Source organism: Pagrus pagrus (assembly GCF_965226575.1).
Source record: "Pagrus pagrus genome assembly, chromosome: 20".
Classification (NCBI taxonomy): domain Eukaryota; kingdom Metazoa; phylum Chordata; class Actinopteri; order Spariformes; family Sparidae; genus Pagrus; species Pagrus pagrus.
In genome coordinates, this window is record NC_140207.1 from 9,634,608 (window position 1) to 9,652,020 (window position 17,413).

The 17,413-nt window shown below is 43.2% G+C and overlaps 1 protein-coding gene across 1 annotated transcript in view; it reads right to left on the bottom strand.

The window, feature by feature from the left end:
* The window catches only part of ptprn2 (protein tyrosine phosphatase receptor type N2), a 128,159-nt gene that overhangs the window by 88,124 nt on the left and 22,622 nt on the right, over positions 1-17,413 (bottom strand). Inside the window, exons 3-9 of the mRNA XM_084339797.1 lie at positions 16,125-16,238; positions 7,884-8,140; positions 5,396-5,849; positions 5,007-5,291; positions 4,710-4,750; positions 3,777-4,201; positions 1,052-1,138 (exon numbers count right to left, since the gene is read on the bottom strand). Coding sequence (XP_084195923.1) covers positions 1,052-1,138; positions 3,777-4,201; positions 4,710-4,750; positions 5,007-5,291; positions 5,396-5,849; positions 7,884-8,140; positions 16,125-16,238 — 1,663 coding nt within the window. The remainder of the gene's footprint in view (positions 1-1,051; positions 1,139-3,776; positions 4,202-4,709; positions 4,751-5,006; positions 5,292-5,395; positions 5,850-7,883; positions 8,141-16,124; positions 16,239-17,413) is intronic.

Here is a 17,413-nt window from a genome sequence, read left to right on the forward strand (position 1 = left end):
GTACCACTCCTACTTCTTCCACCACTGGACATATGAGTGATTGTAGAGCGCAACAATGTCACTGGCTATTCACAGCAATCAGTTAATGACATTAGCCGTTATGAGCATCAGGAGTTGACTGTGAGTGATATGAAATGACAGGTGTAATAACAAGATTAACTCAATCAGTGCCGGCACGACGACATCCCGGTGTTCCTGCTCATCAAAATCAAAGCTTGAATTTAACATCGGAGATCCAGAGTCTCCTTGGTTGAATTTATTTGAGGTCACCGTGTGTGTTTGTGAACGTTGAACACTAGACCGCAGAGTACTGTCACACTAGCTATTATCCGAGCCAGAGTAACCTGTATCTACAGTTCCAGTGCAGCCGCAGACTGCAGTGCGCCGACTTTGGTGTTCATATGCTGCGGGTGTTACTGAACCACCCAGACTTCACTTCTCCTGCAGGAGCGTCTTGAAAGGCTTGTCAGATCTTAGGCGAACACATCTCCTCTGCCTCCTACATGGTCTGACACCGAATGTACAGCAGAACTACGGTACAAGCACAAACCAGCCTGGGGTTCAAGGACAGTTCGCCCGCTCATTAATATATTAACCGCCTCCTGCTGGACTACTTTCTCTATTTCCAGCTCTCGGTCCACTGCTGCTTCCCTTTCTCTCTCTTCCTCTTTTTGCCACCGAGAGCCGTTTGATGGCTTGACTGCTCTCTTTTTGACAAGTCGTACAGTGACAATAGTAGGCGAGGCAGTGTTTTGAATACAATGGAGACATCAGTGTGTGTCTGGAGGTAATTAGGCCTGATTTCTCTCCCTGCGAGAAGTCAAACACTCCAAAAGGTCAGAAAAACAACAAACGCCTACAGTCTCCGGGAGTGTGGCACTGCATTTTCACACAAACAGTCCTTTGCAAGTGCGTGGACGACCTTCCCCGAGCTCAAAAGCGCAAAACAAAACCGTTTCAAATGATTTAAAAGGGACCAATTATCCTTCATGCGATGTAAACTGCATGTAAATCATTATTTGTGACAAATGTGGTTTGCGACTATACGTACGAGAGCTGGGTGAGGTCTGCGGCGTGGAGGTTCAGCCTCTGCGTCAGGCGCTCCATCAGGTCCGAGCCCTGGTCAGTGGTGAGGGAGCTGTGGGGAGAGACACACAGACAGCTGGGCGTCACTTTCAGACGTCCATACCCATATGAGATACACGTAGCCATTCAGCCGTTAAAATGCCATTTTTTTTACATTTTTTTTAGGGAGATACTGCCACAATTCATACCCACAAATGGGTCATTGCACACAAGCAAAAGCTACGGTTGTCTGAATGGATGTACGGCGCACATGTACACACCCGCAGACAGACACACAAGGCACGCACAAGCACAAACAAACACACAAAGAGCCGTGCCAAGGGAAAAGGGATCAGCTGCCTCTTCAGGCTTGGTAAATCACCCGCTTTTTTCCAGCAATGAGACAAACAATAAGGTGCAAATGGAACCTGCATGAGGTGTAATGGCTGTATCATATGGACGCGCCATTCTCTCCTTCTCCTTCCCTCATCTTTCTTTTGTCTTCGCCCACATTCGCTTTCTCTTTCGAGGCGCGCGTGCGTGCGTGTGTGTGTGCGTGCGCTAAAAGTAAAACATGATAACACAAAGTACACAAACACGCGAGACGCGCACGCTCCCTCGCGGTGAGATGAGAATAATAAGGTGCAAATGGAATGGAGGTGAAGTGTAATGGTGGTCTGATAAAGCCATGCCTCATCTCAGCTCAGTCCGTGGCTGCTCTCTCACTCGGAGAGTAAATCGCCAAGGAAATAGACCAAACAAAGGCAATCTGCAGGCCAACGTGCTGGATGGAGGAAATGAGAAGGGCGCACACACACACGCACAAACACACACAGACAGAAAGCTACTTTATTGCTGACAGCTTAACCTGGAATCACTGAGAGCGCCAAGTGACTGCAAGGTGACACGCACCAGAAAGTCATGGATCACAATGAGACATCGTTCGAATTTTGTTCGCAGAGAAATGTGAAATGAACTGGGAACCAATTCCATGCAGCGCTGGCTACTCGTTTTCTGTTATATATAAAAAATATACAATCATTAGACATATTCAAGAGAAAAAAAACGATGCTGAGATATTGTTTTGTTTGGCCTGCGTTTGACACCACAATACGGCAGCTTTTTTTCCCTAACAGAACACAGAGCGGCGTACTGTGCATGAGCGGCTGATTCACTCCACCTTTGAAAGAGTGGGTGGCTCTTTTTTTTTCTCCACTTTTTGAGGGGTTTTGAAAGTTAAAGATTCGCCGAAGCAATTCCAGACACGTTTGCATCCCTCTGCGGTAATTCTAGCAACTGGAGAGCTCCAGGAGTGACTTGGTTGTTGATGCTAGCACTTTTCCCCTTGGGTTTCTCTCTCTGTCTCCTTCTCTTCTATCCATACCTTTCCACTCCACCCGCACCTCCCCTCCCCTTCCACATCCTCCCACCTTATTCCCCAAACCCCCCACTACCACCACCACAATGTCAGGAGCTGTCAGATAAGCAGGTTTGCGTAGCCTCACTGCAGGGTGCGAAGGAGCTGGGGATAACAACCGTGCAATCATGAGGTCCGCAGCAAATGCAGGCGCCTCTATAGGCCAACTATAGGTGTCCGCTGAGGACGGACGAGGAGGAAGAGGAGGAGGTGAAGATGTTTCATCTGGAAGGTGACCTCTTTCCTTTCCCTGCCGCATAATCAACTGTACTGTGTGTTTACATCTTAATCTGCGTTTCTATATGCGTGGCAATAAGGTGACGAAGATTGCGCCCATCGGACCTTTATGAGCCTACGTGTGTTGAACAGGTGAAGGACAACCCACTGACACCGGACTTGATAACGCCATAAAGGGATTTGAGAGAGGGCCACAGGCACAGTCGATAGGAACTTATCTTTGCTGAGCCTGAGCTGACTGAGAGGTGAGAGCGAAGGAGAGAGAGAGAGGGAGAACTTGGCTCCCCTTCCTGACAAAGTATCATCATTAAAGCTGTAATACGGCACAGTAATACCCACACACGGAGGGATTTATCATCCCCGCTATTGTAATCAGGTGCAGCACACACTGAGGATTTCAAACTACAGTATTCTTTCCCATAAAGACGTGAATGCGTGGGTGGTTTTGACAGAAATTGCATCTCTTAAAGGGAGTTTTAAGTAACCGAACAAAGCAGACATATGCTCGGTATTAAGGTATGCAAAATGAGTCTGCATTGAAACGGGTCCAACGGTGCTGCTGACAACTGGTGAGTGGAGCAATAAACTATAATACGAAGCTGTGAGCTACACCGTCAAGTCAGTTGATAATAACCACTTAAGAAACGAAGAGAGGAGCTTTTACAAGATTGTTGGCGAGGCTTTATGAATGGAAGTTTTCGAGGACGAAGCGAAGGTGAGAGAGGTTGTGGATGTACAGTAGATCTATTGTTGGTGCCGGTATTGCTGTCAACAGGAAAGTGTAAAGCTTCAGTTCAATCAATTCAATGTAATGCTATTTTCTTTATTTCCTTCGGAGGTCGTGTTTTCACTGTGTCTGTCTGTTTTGTTTGTTTGTCAGCAGGATTACACAAAAACTACAGAACGGATTTCCACGTAAGTTGGATGGAGGATGGGTCTCCGCTCAGAATAGACACCATTAACGTTCATAAATTGCTGAAATTGGGGGTTACCCTTTAAAGATTGAGACATCTACCTTACCTTAATATAAAAATGTAATTTTGTGTCTCATACTCACTCTGAGCCGGTGATGATGTAGCCAAAGTGTCTGTCCTTCCCTCTGCTGGAAAACTCCTTCACCCCCACATGGACCAGCTGAGTTTTGACTTTCATGTCCTTCTTCTGCGGCTCCTCCAGCTGCTTCTTCCCCTCCGGATCCTGATGCCTCTGCATCCACCTCTGGATCTCTGAGTCCACCTGAGCGTCAGGCCCCTCTGGTCCACCAGTTATACGCATGGTGGAGCCCTCCTTCGCAGGCACCACCACGGTCTTCTCCTCCCAGTGCTGGGGTGCAGGAACTTGGATCTGCTTCGTCCGGCTTTGGACGCTTTCCAGGCCGGGCATTTTCAGAAGGCCAGCTGGTGGCCCGACGTTGGCCTGTGGAGCATCACCGAAGTGCTCCAGGTTGAGGTAGTCTAGCAGCTTGGAGAAGAAGGCTGCGTGCTGTGTTGAATCAAATATTTATCTTTAGAATAGTGAAGGCATTTGTACTTCTTTTAACCTGCATATAACTTTTTATTGGTTCTGAGAAAAACTTAATTAACACCTTGAATAGAGACTTAAACTCCATCAGATGTCAGTCATCCAAAAAGCTATGATTTGTGTTGCATTCACTGACGTTTTTAAGTCTGAGTGCTGCTCCGAGCTCTAATGACAACCTTTCTCCTTACAAATTATTAAAGGTTGCACTCGGGAGCTTTACTTTCTTACTAAATGTTAAACAGAAGATTCACAGCATCATTCAAAACTATTCTAATCGTACTTTTCGTATTGCTTTTAAATTTCCTGCAGTTTTCTCCCAAGTTCTAATAAGCGAACGGTAAATGTCTGCAAAACTTTCAGATCATCTCCATTTGAAGTAGCATTCGATAGTGAATAAAGTGTGTGTTTGGACATGTCTCGCTCCCTGAGAAACCAATTTGTTGGTTGAGCAGAGTAATTTTAAATTCACCTTGTCAACGGGCTCTTTGTCTGCACCGTCTATTTGTTGGCCTGGAAACAAACACAATGTATGTGAGCAGATTGTGTGAAAACTCAAAGTTTTCTTTAGTATTTAGCAAAGTAGAAACAGTTATGACTCAAAATACAAGACTCAAAAATACATTTGGCAGCAGAAGATCATACAAACAAAGCATGCGAAAAGCATTTATAAATTTAGAAAAGCCTCATACTGTTTTATCTGTGACAGAAAGTAACTACTCCATAAAACAATGCCAGCTTGTATTCTCTCAACAGAAGAAACACACACCTTGCTGTTTCAGTCTCAGCGTGTCTTTCTGGTTTGGTTCCTGTCCTTTGTCTGATTTTAGGTTCAGCTGCATGGCTGCCGGTGGCTCCCTGTTACCCTCCTTGTCCAACCTGGAGACAGCGGCTTCTGGTCGTGGCTCGGCCCCAGCCACAGGCCGCTCCTCATGCATCTCCTTCAGCGCTCCTGTCAGGAGCTCAGTCAGATGGTCCAGGTCTTTGCCCATAAAAGCCTCCATGTTGATGCTGTGCCTTCCCAGCTGGTTCACCATATTCTGGATGAATTGATCTGGACAGGATAGAATAAGAATAAGAATAAGAACCAACAATCATACTAAGAGTCGATTTAAGAGTGTGAAATATCTAGAAAACGCCATTAAACTCTGATTTTACCATCCATGAAGCTAACAGGCTCTTTTGCGGGCAGTCGGTTTGAGCCGGCCTTGAGCAGAAGTCTGTCTAGATTAGGCTTTTGCATTTTGGAGCCAAAATCCATCTGCGACTGCGGCTCTGCATGGTCACTGGGAGCCGGCCTGGCGTAGCTGAGGTAGTGCAGTTTTCCTTTGGGCCATGCGGCCTTGCCACTTGGGGTGCCCTGCTGAGTGCTCGGTATCTCTGCAAGAAGCCGTTCCAGCTGACTCGAAAGCAATTTGCTTCTTCCTGGGTCCTGGTTAGAGTAGGTTGGACTGAGCTTTGGGTGCCTGCCCTCTCCACTCTTGGTGAAGACTTTGGTGACGGGAGGTTTGCCATCTCCATTATGAACGCTGTAGATCGTGGTCTCCTTCCAGCCCTGCTGTGGTTTTGACCGGCTGGGCTCGAAACGATCATCAGACTTGATGTTTCCATTCTACAACACAAAATGCGCATCTATCAGATTTAGAGCAACATAATTTTCAGCTATGCTGGCTAGCAGCATGTATCTCATGAGGTACCCCACAACTTGTTGTTGGATTGCTGTGAAACTACAGACATTCGTGGTTCCCAGAGGATGAATCTGACCTACTTCTTTGTCGTTTTTGACCAAATACGAACAAACACTAATGACATCATCAGTCTGAGCTGTACTTTGTGTTTGGTGCTAAGTAGCAAATGTTAGCATGCTAACACATTGCACTAAGATGGCGAACATTGTAAACATTATATACGCTAAACATAAGCATGTTAGTATTGTCATTAAACATTAAACTGCTGCAGCCTCACAGAGCTGCTAGCAGCCCTGCAGACTCTTAGTTTTGATCATTTTTGTAACACTAAAGTGACAACATTCATATGATTAATCTCTAACATTGCTTCAGCTCTGCAATACATTTTTTTTTTTCTCATGAGAACACTGGGTGGGCTGAGCTGGGTCAGCATTGTTGTGACAGGCTTTCGTATAAAATGAGAAGCAACCTGGCTCGACTAGACAGGACAGGATATGAATAGGGATTCTAGATCAAAGACAACTGCCCTTGGAAATTACATTATGGAAATCAAAGATGAGATAGTGTCACTCAAAGAGTAATTTCATGCATCTCAGCAACACACAACAAACTTTAAAAGCACATCTCTTCTGTCAGAGAAGTACCAGAAACCCCATATCGAAAAAGAAAAAACATTATGAGTCATCTGATTTCAGAGTTAGCCAAAAAAAGTTTGTATGCGACACATGATGAATTATATATTTACATTACAATGCACTGGTAAACAGGCATCTAGACGCCTTTTAACCATTTGGCATTGTAATTAGTATAATATTGGCACCAAAACGTGTGATTTTGTCCTTTCTTCTCTTTGTGAGGGAGAGAAATCATTCTTCTCGTCTGCATCATAAGTGCCCACGCTTCAATTCAGCATACAGTATATCCCATCCACTGAGCGGCATTATTATCCATGTCGCTGCTTCACTAATACTAGCTATCTCCCTTGGTGCCATTTTCTGTCCTTCAAATGTATATAGAGAAAATGTCAGTCTTTCCAAGCCCGGCATACTGAGAGGCCATAATGGCATTAGCACAGCAAGACGGGGGTGCTCTGCCATTCATGCTAACCATGTTTGCTTTTTTCCATCACACTACACAACAAAGGGCCTCATCTCATCAATAAGGAAGGTCCTGAACTCTTCAACTTTGCATTATGGCTGCACTGACACAGCAGCAGGAAGCAGCTCGGCTATGACGGATGCAGAGCGCATTTCACACAAAGCTGGGGTTCCACCCTAAATATGAGGATTGAATAATGTAAAGAGGTGATGGAACATCTTTGTGTAAAAAGGGTCCCGGCTCAGTGGGAGAGGGGGGAGAAGACAGAAAGCGAGAAACAAAAGCCGTGCGGGGACAAGAGGGCGACCCCCGCAAAAGGACATACTGACTCTTTTTCAAAAGGAAGAGGAAGAGGCCCCTCTATAATTTAGCCAAGGAAAACATGTTTTGTTTACTTTGTGGACCAATATTTATACCCTTAACCCTGAACCTAAATGCTGTAGCATGACATTAAAATAAAGTTTCTTAAAAGGACTTCAGCAATTTAATTTCCCTTTCCTACTTTCTTAAAGCCGAGGCCGCCAGAGAAAGATTTTAATAAAATTGAAGCTGCGGAAGCTGAGATACATTGATTTTTAATGCTCTTTAGTATAGATTAAGGTCAGAAAATACCAGATCCTACATATCCTATAATGCACCTGGATAGGATGTTTCTCATTAGACCCCCTACCACCTAAAAACACTCTTCTTTCGAGAGCTGCAACGATTTATCGATTGGTTTTCAACTATTAAATTAATTGCCAACTATGTTGTTTATCAATTCATCAGTTTGAGTAAAAAATAAATAAATAAAGTCAAAATACTCTGAATATTTTCTGATGTCAGCTGCCGCTACAAGTCTACACCGGTGAGACTCTGACCTGAACGTCGGCTCCGTCTCGTTGGATTCCCGGTTGTCCATTGACCTCAGACTGCGGCAGGAAGCCCAGGCCGGTCAGGTACTGCTGAAGGTTTCTGTTCAGCTCTGCCTGCGAAGGCCTCAGCTTCCTGTCTCTGGAGCTTCTGTAGGCGGTCAGGGGGCTCGGAGGTGTGGCCTGATGGCGGAGAGGGGTTCTCCTTAGTTTGGAGAGCTCTCTAGAGATGACCTGCTGAGTGATGTCGTCCTGCCATGTCAAACCTGGAAACAAAGAGGTCACGGTGAGGTCTGTCAAACACCTCTCAAATCGATGTAACCTTGAAAAAAACGAAGATTTCTGCAGATATCTCAAGGTCAAACACTACTTTTGTAAAGAGATTCAACATGCAGATAGTATTACACAAAATAATATAAATTAATGACGAGGAGATAGAGATCGAATCAGGCCTGGAAATAACCTCATAGTAAAATGGAAACTACTAATTCAAGTTCCTAGTACAAGTTCTGTTTCTGATATTTCTTGAGTCCTTTCTTTGCTTTCAAGGGACATAATGAATGTTTTCATACTCTCTGGACTTTTCTGTTTCCTTGCTGCTTGACATTGATAAAGGAAAATATTTGGAGTAGACCTTGATTGCTCTTTGATCGACTGCATAAACTTGGATGAAAGGAACATGGTGGACGCAAAAGGAGCAAATGCAACAAACTAACAAAGAGTGATGGAAAAACACAGGAAATGATTAACTAATGGATCACAGGCGAGCGAGAAAAAGGGCGGGAAATAGACAAATACAGGAAGCGGAAAACATATCAAAGGAGGATATGATCTACAAAATAAAACGGGAAACCTCAAATCCAAATATGACACTTTCCAATTTAGCTAACCTTAGCTAACCTTACAAACACCATGATTGTAAACCATTAGCAGTTTGCATTAGCATGTAGGTTTTTGTATAGTCGTGCGCAAAAATAACATGTAAAAATAGCTGTCACTTTTTGATCCGGGGATATTATTGTACATCCCAAAGCCCCTACTTGGCGGGTGGTATTTTCCAAAAGTAAAGGGACTTTGGGGACGGTGCTTCTTACTTTGCCTTTTATTTTACCCACCACTTTTCAAAAAACAGTTTCCTTTTGTTCATTAACTCAATATAATTTGGTACGATCAGTTCAGCTTGTCCTTGCCTTACAAACACCACGATTGCACACCATTAGCGGCACGCATTAGCTGTTGGCGTTAGCATGCGGCTTGTTGTATAGCTGTGCACTTTTCCATACATTGGCGTACTAATTTCCCTCATTTTTGAGTGTCTTTAGACTGCTATGCAAACGCAGACAACAACACTCTGAGGGAAATTTCTCCTTCCTTGAAAAGTACTTCCTGGGACAAAAAGTTCAACTCATGTTCTCGACTTTTGGGGAAATTGTTTACAGCCCTCTCAGCTTAACGGGGTAAACGAAACAGCAAAGATGAAACAGAATGACAGAGTGGAGAATGTTTGAAATGACGACACGCTAAAAGAAAGTCATGACTACACATTTGCACACATGTATACACACACACACACACACACACACACACACACACACACACACACACACACAAACACACACAGCCAGTCAACAAGCCCGGGGAGAATGTCACACTGCAGCCTGACGCCTTGCCAACATCTCTGCTAATTGCCAACACATAGTTGGGATGCAGAACTCCTGGGCAGGGGCAAAGCGCAGTGGTGCCAGGACCAGATGGAGCTACCCAAGCAAAAAAGATACCCAAAACATGGCCCCATTCCCAATGAGCCAAGAGGCGCAGCATTCCATCGGCAAAGAGCATAGAAATACCGGAGATATTACACTTTTTCTTTTTTTTTTAAAGGAGCCAAGATGTTCACTGATCACACTTCATTCCAGTGCAGAAGCATTTTTTAATGAGAAATTAGTAATTAAGTTGTGGCAAGGGCTTGGATTCCTCGCTGCCACATACCTAACCTTTTGCCGGACCCATCTAACGAAACAATGCTGCTCTTAATGACGTGGACATGTTTCAAAGCAGTAAACTAACAGCCAGGGTTTAAAAATACACACAAGAATGAAAGTATCAACACCGCAGAATGTCTTCATTAGCCTGGTTTCTCACCCATAGACATTGGGTATATTCATGGGATATTCATAAGCACCAGATGAGGATCTGAGCAATGCAGAGCAGCTACAGATGCCTCCAGTCATTCTTGGCAGCACTGAATGGAGCACAAAGCAGCGTATGTTGTCACTGTTCTGGAACGCGGCTCAGCCATCCATCCGTACAACAATGACGGTTAACTACCCGTGGCTTAACCGATGTGGTGTATACTTGTTATATATCAGCGTGGTGATGATCATTTATACTATCAGCGGTCGCGATGGGGAAATCAGGTCTGACTTCAGCCCTAAAGGATCCATATGGTGGCTGCAGTTAACTGCAGCTGGTTAAATGGGTTCAGAGTGTGATGGCGCCACAACAAGATGAGGCTGGCTTCATTGACTGTGACACCTCTATCCCCCCTCTGTCTCCTGGGGGATGCACTCATTTCCATACATACCATGTTTTGTGTGTCTGCGATGGGCACACTTGAGGGAGAAGGTATGCCGGCGCAAATTACAGACTCAAAGTGAGCCATTTTGTCAAAGAAAAAGTCAGGAGTGGTGGGGCCTTTACGGTTGGATTCCTCTCAATCAACCTCTCAGCTGATTATCCTGGCACTGAGGAGCTAAATGTCATGCAAATTCATCTGAAGGTCCAGAGAAAGAGCAGGTTCCATCACCAAGGCTGCCGCTTTTTGCCTGTTAAGGATAGCGCGCCGTCTCAGGCAAATGCCTCAGTTAATTAACGCCTTGCCATTAGCGCAACAGCTTTCAAACAAGCAAGATATTTCTGTTGGCCTCCTGTCTGTTTTCTATGTGACAGAGAGGGAGAGAGCGAGGCAGGGGGGGTGGGGGGTTAGCTCCTAAATATTCAAAGCCTATTAGATGGGATCCAGTCTACACGTCTTGTAGTTTCATCTGCTGTTTTTGAAATGCAGATTTTCCCCTCTTCCTTTACTTCTGTCCACCAACTGATTTTAAAGGCATTAATGGAAGGGAGCGTGAATAATTTAGCAGCAAGTTCTGCCTAATTAGTCAAAATGAAATGTGTCAATCCAAATTTAACATAAAAGTAAAAACCAACAGTGAAATAGGATGGCACAACAGTTTTCTTTAATCATTGAGTAGCTTTATATCAGGAAGAACCTTCTTATATCAACTTTTTCCAGCTCTTCATTGAAGTTATATGATGTTTTTACAGTTGTGAAATACTCAAACTCAGGACTACGTGTTTTTGTGGCTGCGTTATTTCGTTAAAATTGGAATATTCAAGATATTTTGTGAATTTCTTGGCAATTCCCCAAAATTCAGCTGGATTCATTTTGCATCTTTGGACAGTTTGTACAGACGAGAATTCTGACTTTCTCAGTAATCTGACATTTTTATTCTGACTTTATTCTCAGAATTATTACTTTTTTCTCAGTATTCAGACTTCAGTCTCAGATTTATGACTATTTTCTGAGAATTCTGACTTTTAAAAACAAAGTTCTGTGTATCTGAACAAAGTTCAACTGCACAGACTGAGTTTGTCATGAGGGTCAAAGGGGTTATTGTGTTGAGTTCTCGTGAACGCCTACTAAAGATCAAGATAATATGCTACATGTCCACCTCTACTGAAATAATTTCATATTGCCATGACTGCAAAACAAATGCCGAACATCTCCGAGGACACAAACAATTATTTGCCTGTGGAGGAAATCATTTTTGCTCCGAGCAAAAGTCTGCGGCAGGTTTCTTTGAAACGATCCTGCCCACCCTTCACAGACATCAACTCACAGTGAATGGTTCAATAAAAGCACTCTTGTTTTCACATGGCATGTTAGTGTGCGAGTGCATGTGTCTGACTTTTTTTTCTCTTTAGTACTAGCATGGTTGTCAAGGAACAGACAGAGCCGAATATGAGGAAGAACAACAATAGTTTTTTTGTTGACTGTCTGTCAAAGAAAACACATTTGTGCAGGAAGTAGGACCACGAGTAACATGTGGTTTCAGTAGCACTGGAGTGACAGTTTATGGTCACTGATTCTCACTGACTGACGCTTCCTGTCAATGGAGCTAATGCAAATGTCACAATGCATCATCTTACTTGACTTGTCTGGACTATGAGAGTATCCAGCGCTCTGCACAGGATCAGGAGGTCAATTGACTGCACGTTAGTGTAGTCTAACGTGGTGTATCAAGAACATTTTGACATGATTCCTTCTGATGTTGAGAGTATGGAGCTTGACAGTAAAAATACTGCCCGGGGATGGAAAAATATGACAAAAATGAGTTTAAAAAATTAACCTTTATCTGTCTTGCAGTCGAATTGACTCTTCTAACCCCCCTAACAGTAACTCATTAAGATTGTTAATATGTCCTGCAAGGTTGCAGGTCAACATCACAGTGTGACACTGCTTTGTGAGTCCCAAGAAAAGGGCGGACCATCATCAGTGATGTAAAGGTTACAGCGTTTGTGGACTTCATGTGCTCAGAGATCCATTACACCCTCCATTAATACCACTCATAATTCTTAGTTATTTATAAAATGGCAAAGAAAGAAAGATTCTCATTCACTAGCTAGCATAGGCTAACACTAAAACCTCACGAGTTGGTTTTGTTGGTTTAGTTGTAAACCAATAATCCTGTAAATGTTTCTTAAATATTAAGAACGATAATGTGCTAAAAGTCTGAGGGTAAAGCTACCTGCCCAAGGCTAAAAGTTAGCATCTTCACGAGCTAAGAAGTCGCACCAATCTGTGTGTATTAGCCCTAGTACTGTATTACAAATAAAGATACAGTTAATTCTGATATAATTTGGTCTAACATAAACCTCAGTGCTCACTATGAAAACACATACAGGCAACACCCTGATTGGATATATGCTTATTGGCCTTATTTTCAAAGACTTTTACGAGAGCTCTAGCTAGCAATGAGCAGGTGACGTAACTCGCGAGCCCCAAAAATATTGTAGTTAGCTTATTAAAGCCCCTTGGCCCTATGGCTGTGTTCTAGTGCCAGGACATGCTATCGGTATTTAATTAATATGAATAACATCGCAATGTGATTAGTTCTATAAATGGTAGAATTGTATTTCCGTTTCCTGTGACAATTGCTGGACCCTTTACAGGCTACTACCCATGTCGTTAGCTTACAAACCATGATGTTTTCCTAACCCTAACCAAGTAGTTTTGTCGCCTAAACCAAACCGAGACCGTCTCACAATGAACAAGCTCCATTTCAGCTGCCATGTTGTCTGTACCTGTGGCAATGCTAATGCTAGTGTTTGCAGCTCATAATAAAGCACATAAATACAAAGTTTAATCCATTTGTTACCATTTTAAAGCTGTGCTCCAAAGCCAGAATCACCTGTTGTGCCTAGTTATGGTTTGCTAAGCTATGATTGGACAAGTGCTGCTCAGGGGCGGGGGTTTAGCAAACATTCAACTGAAAAAAGGTCCATCATTTTAATACACTTTACATACTATAGCTACTGAATTAGCTCTTGTGTTTGTCCTCACACAATCCCACTTTGCACAAACACACACACACATTTAGCAGAGCCATAATGACTCCCAAGCAATATGACAGCAGCCCCGGCTATGAAAAGTGTAGACACACAGTGGCTGCACACACTGAATACTAAAGTTGCTTAGCTTTAGGGTGCTGCTGTGTAATATAAAAGTCATTTGCGGTCGGATGACAGTGCCTTACTTTCAAAAAGGTATTGTGGTGAAAAATGTAATGCCAGACAATGTGCTCTGCCAATGGGGAGACATCCAGACAACCCGAGCCCTTTTGTACAAGGGTCAGTTCCTATTGATCTGAATGACATTGGTGTTGTGCAGCGAGCAGAGATTGTGTGATTTCTACCTGCGTCCCCGATGCAAGATAAAGAGGATTGTAAATCGATTCCATTGATGTTCCTCCCCCCTGTCATCTCTTCAATTTAAGTTACAGTACAATGGGCTCAAACAAAAATAAAAAAATAAGGGTCCCACACGTCTTAAAGATGACACTTCAATAGCTGTTGAGCTGATAAGAATAACGTGCCACCGAGCATTAACAGTGCATTGTGGACTCATCCGGAGATAATGCTCCGTGTCTGTGGATGTGATTCTACACGACAGGAACGGGGAAAAAAATGATTCAAAGTGATGATGTCATGTCTGCAGCGTCCGTAAACGGGTGTCTAAAAACACAAGGTCAGGGAACGAGACTCATGATGAAAAGCATCTTAAGAATTAAACACCTCTTAAAATGAAGCAGGAAAAAAATGACACACCAGATCTCTTCTCATCCTCCTCACTCTCATTTGTTTATTTCTAAGCAGTAATTAGAATAAATGTGTGGTCTCGCCTGACTTAATATTCATCACTGCATTTTTTTCAACTCTTTTTTTTTTTTTTCCTTTTTTGATTTCCTCTGGCCCGACTGCTTACTCTTAATGATTTTCAACACTGGTTCACGCCTGTTAAAAGATATTAAGCTCAGAGTGGCCTGCAAAGCCAATTATCTTTGGAGGGATGATGTTTGCGGTCACGGTCCGTGTTAAAGGTGTCTACTGCCCCCTGGTGGGTTATGACTGCAGTTACAGGCTGCTGAATGTGTGGAGAAAAAAAATATTTGGACAGAAACCCCCACAATTTTCTCACAATCGCCATGGTAACACGCAAATTATTCAGTTACCTGTAAAGAATTATCTGATTAGTACTAATTATAAAGTAAATAGAGACACAGGTCTAAGAGTCTTGTTGACTACCTGACTTCCTTGAAGACATTTCATTTATTTTACATAATAATAATAATAATTATAATTATATGGAATTGTAGACATGTTTCACATTTCCGCATGTTCAGTGAAGCAATTCATTGAAATTAACTGATTAGAAATGAACAACCTGAACACTGTCTATGCGTTATTTCACCTGTAGTATATACCAAAGTTCACGTCTCTTTACAGGAGACTTGTTTAGAAATTACTACTCTGCAATTACAGACACATAAAATAAAAGCTTATAATCAGATATTTATTATATTCAACTGGATGTGTGTGTGTGATCTGTGTCTTATATTGTTTTTGTTGTTGAGTTTTATGTATTTTAAAAGGTGCACTATGTAGTTTTGGAGAAGACAGAGAAAGATCTTCATTAACCAGTTTTGTTTATGCCTAAATAAACAATGAGACAATCAAAGAATCTTAAATAAGTAGTCATAAATAACTATGTCTTCCTGCACAAATAAATGGTGCTAACCTCATCTCCCTGTCATTTCTTAATATGTTTTAACTTGTTTTTTGTGGTGTGCTGTGGTTGCAGGCTTAGACAATTAAAAAATAAAGCAGATAACCAGTAGAGGACTGCACATCAGTGACTTCGACACCTTTTTCAAGTCATTCACGTGAGCATATCCATGATTATCTTGATTCACAATTATTCCAATTATGAAATTCACCATGATCAACTTATTATAGGTGTTTTTTTTACCGCAATCTGAGATAAAGTCTTCTGTCGGCTCATCTCTAGTTGAAACAGACGAGCCAGAGCCATTAGTTAAGCAGTTACAGCGATTGCTCTACAACAGCAGACTGCCTGGAGGCTCCAGTGATTTCTAGTTGTTCTTCACACTGTAGCAACCATCAGCAAGAGGAAGAAGCTCCGTCTTCCAAAGCCAGCCAAACTCCAGCATGGCTCCAGGTTGCGAAACAACTGATCCATCCTGCTGTAACTTTATTTATAATGAGCTACTTCTGTTATGAAGACATCTTATTGTAAATACAATATATGGCCCTGAAGACCTGTTATAACAAACACATTAGCCGCTGCCATTGATTGAGTAGGAGAGACTGTCTGATGAGATTACGCCGCACACCTCGCAGTAGCTCGTCCACAAAATTAGCTGTAAATGTCCCACCAGCCTTGGCTGCTGCTATGATGGCCAAACAATAGCCCGAAATGAGTCAAATGACCTGTTCTAGCTCACTGGTGCTGCTCTGTGCTAGCCAAAGAGACAGCTTGGCTTATTTGGCTTGCTCCACACAATGGCAGTTGACAAGCATTTTGCTGTAAGCCCTGTACATGACTGATAAAGGCAGCCGAACAGGAAATAAAAGACACTCGGACAAAGACGGACAGGCGGCGTGTACCTCTGTGCGCCAGCTTTTGTAGGAGGATCCTGAGGCGTTGCAGAGCTGTGGAAGAAATATCGTACGTGTACAGGTCTGCACCGGCCAACTCCTGGCACCTTCCAAACACGCCATCTATGGGAAGAGAAAAGAGGGAAACAGGTTCATGAGGGACATGTTTGATAGCTAAAAATGAGAAAGATGTAAGCAATGTTTCTGGACATTGATTGTTGTCTCTGCCAGTTGAAATGTTGTAACACTTTGTGGCACCTGCAGTGTCTCCGCACCTCTGACAGCCTGTTTTTGGGGAGCTAATAGCTGACATTTTTCCTCTGACAGTGCCACGATAAGCAGCCGTTCATGACAGGAAGGACTTTATCAGGGACCCTGGTAATCTCCCGATCAGCAGGCCTCCCGCCTCACTCAATGCAGGTTGCTAGGCAACCCACACCACAGAGTCCCCATCAGCGCCATAATTCAATGGCTGGTCTAGACCTCAGAAGGATGCTGAGGCTCAGGAGGTCAGAAAGCAGTGTGCAGATGTAACGCCTGGAATATAAATGACCTGCGTCGTCACCTCCTCTCAGCTGGAGAGATAAATCCCTGCATCTTGTTGGCTAAATGAAAAGTCCAGCTCACAGATAAGAATCCTGCATATTCGATCCGAGACATCTCATCTGTGTGTGTGTGTGTGTGTGTGTGTGTGTGTGTGTGTGTGTGTGTGTGTGTGTAATCATGCATACTACCGTGTGAGAGTATGTGCGAGGATGCCACTGTGATTAGACGGGAGCTAATGATGTGAATCAACACGTTGTCACGCACCACAGCATCCCATTAATTAGCCCCAAGATGTTGGACAATGACAGCAAACATCAATGGCACGGTTGATGCTCAATGACACGTTGGGCACCGTCGAATACACAAACTCCGATGTCCATTAAATGCTGCAATTTTCCGTCATGTCCTCCAGTGGCATTTTTTACACCGGGGATATAAATATGGATGAGTATGCAGGGATTTATGGTCAATAATGTCATACAATCGTCTATGTGATGCAACATTTTGAAACTTCACCTTTGCATCCAAAGTGAAAAAGATTGAAACCCAATTTTCTCATTCTACTAACAAAGGGGTGTAAAATTCAGTGACTTGTTACAAAGACAACATGACGAAATTGAATCCTTATTCTGAAAGAGAAGCGGGTGTTTTCTAGACTTCCACCTTTTTCCCTGTGGCCCGTTAAATGACAGCTCTCTACAGGAAAAAGCCGGTGGGAGGTGGTGAATTAGCGTAGACAACACAGTGCGATG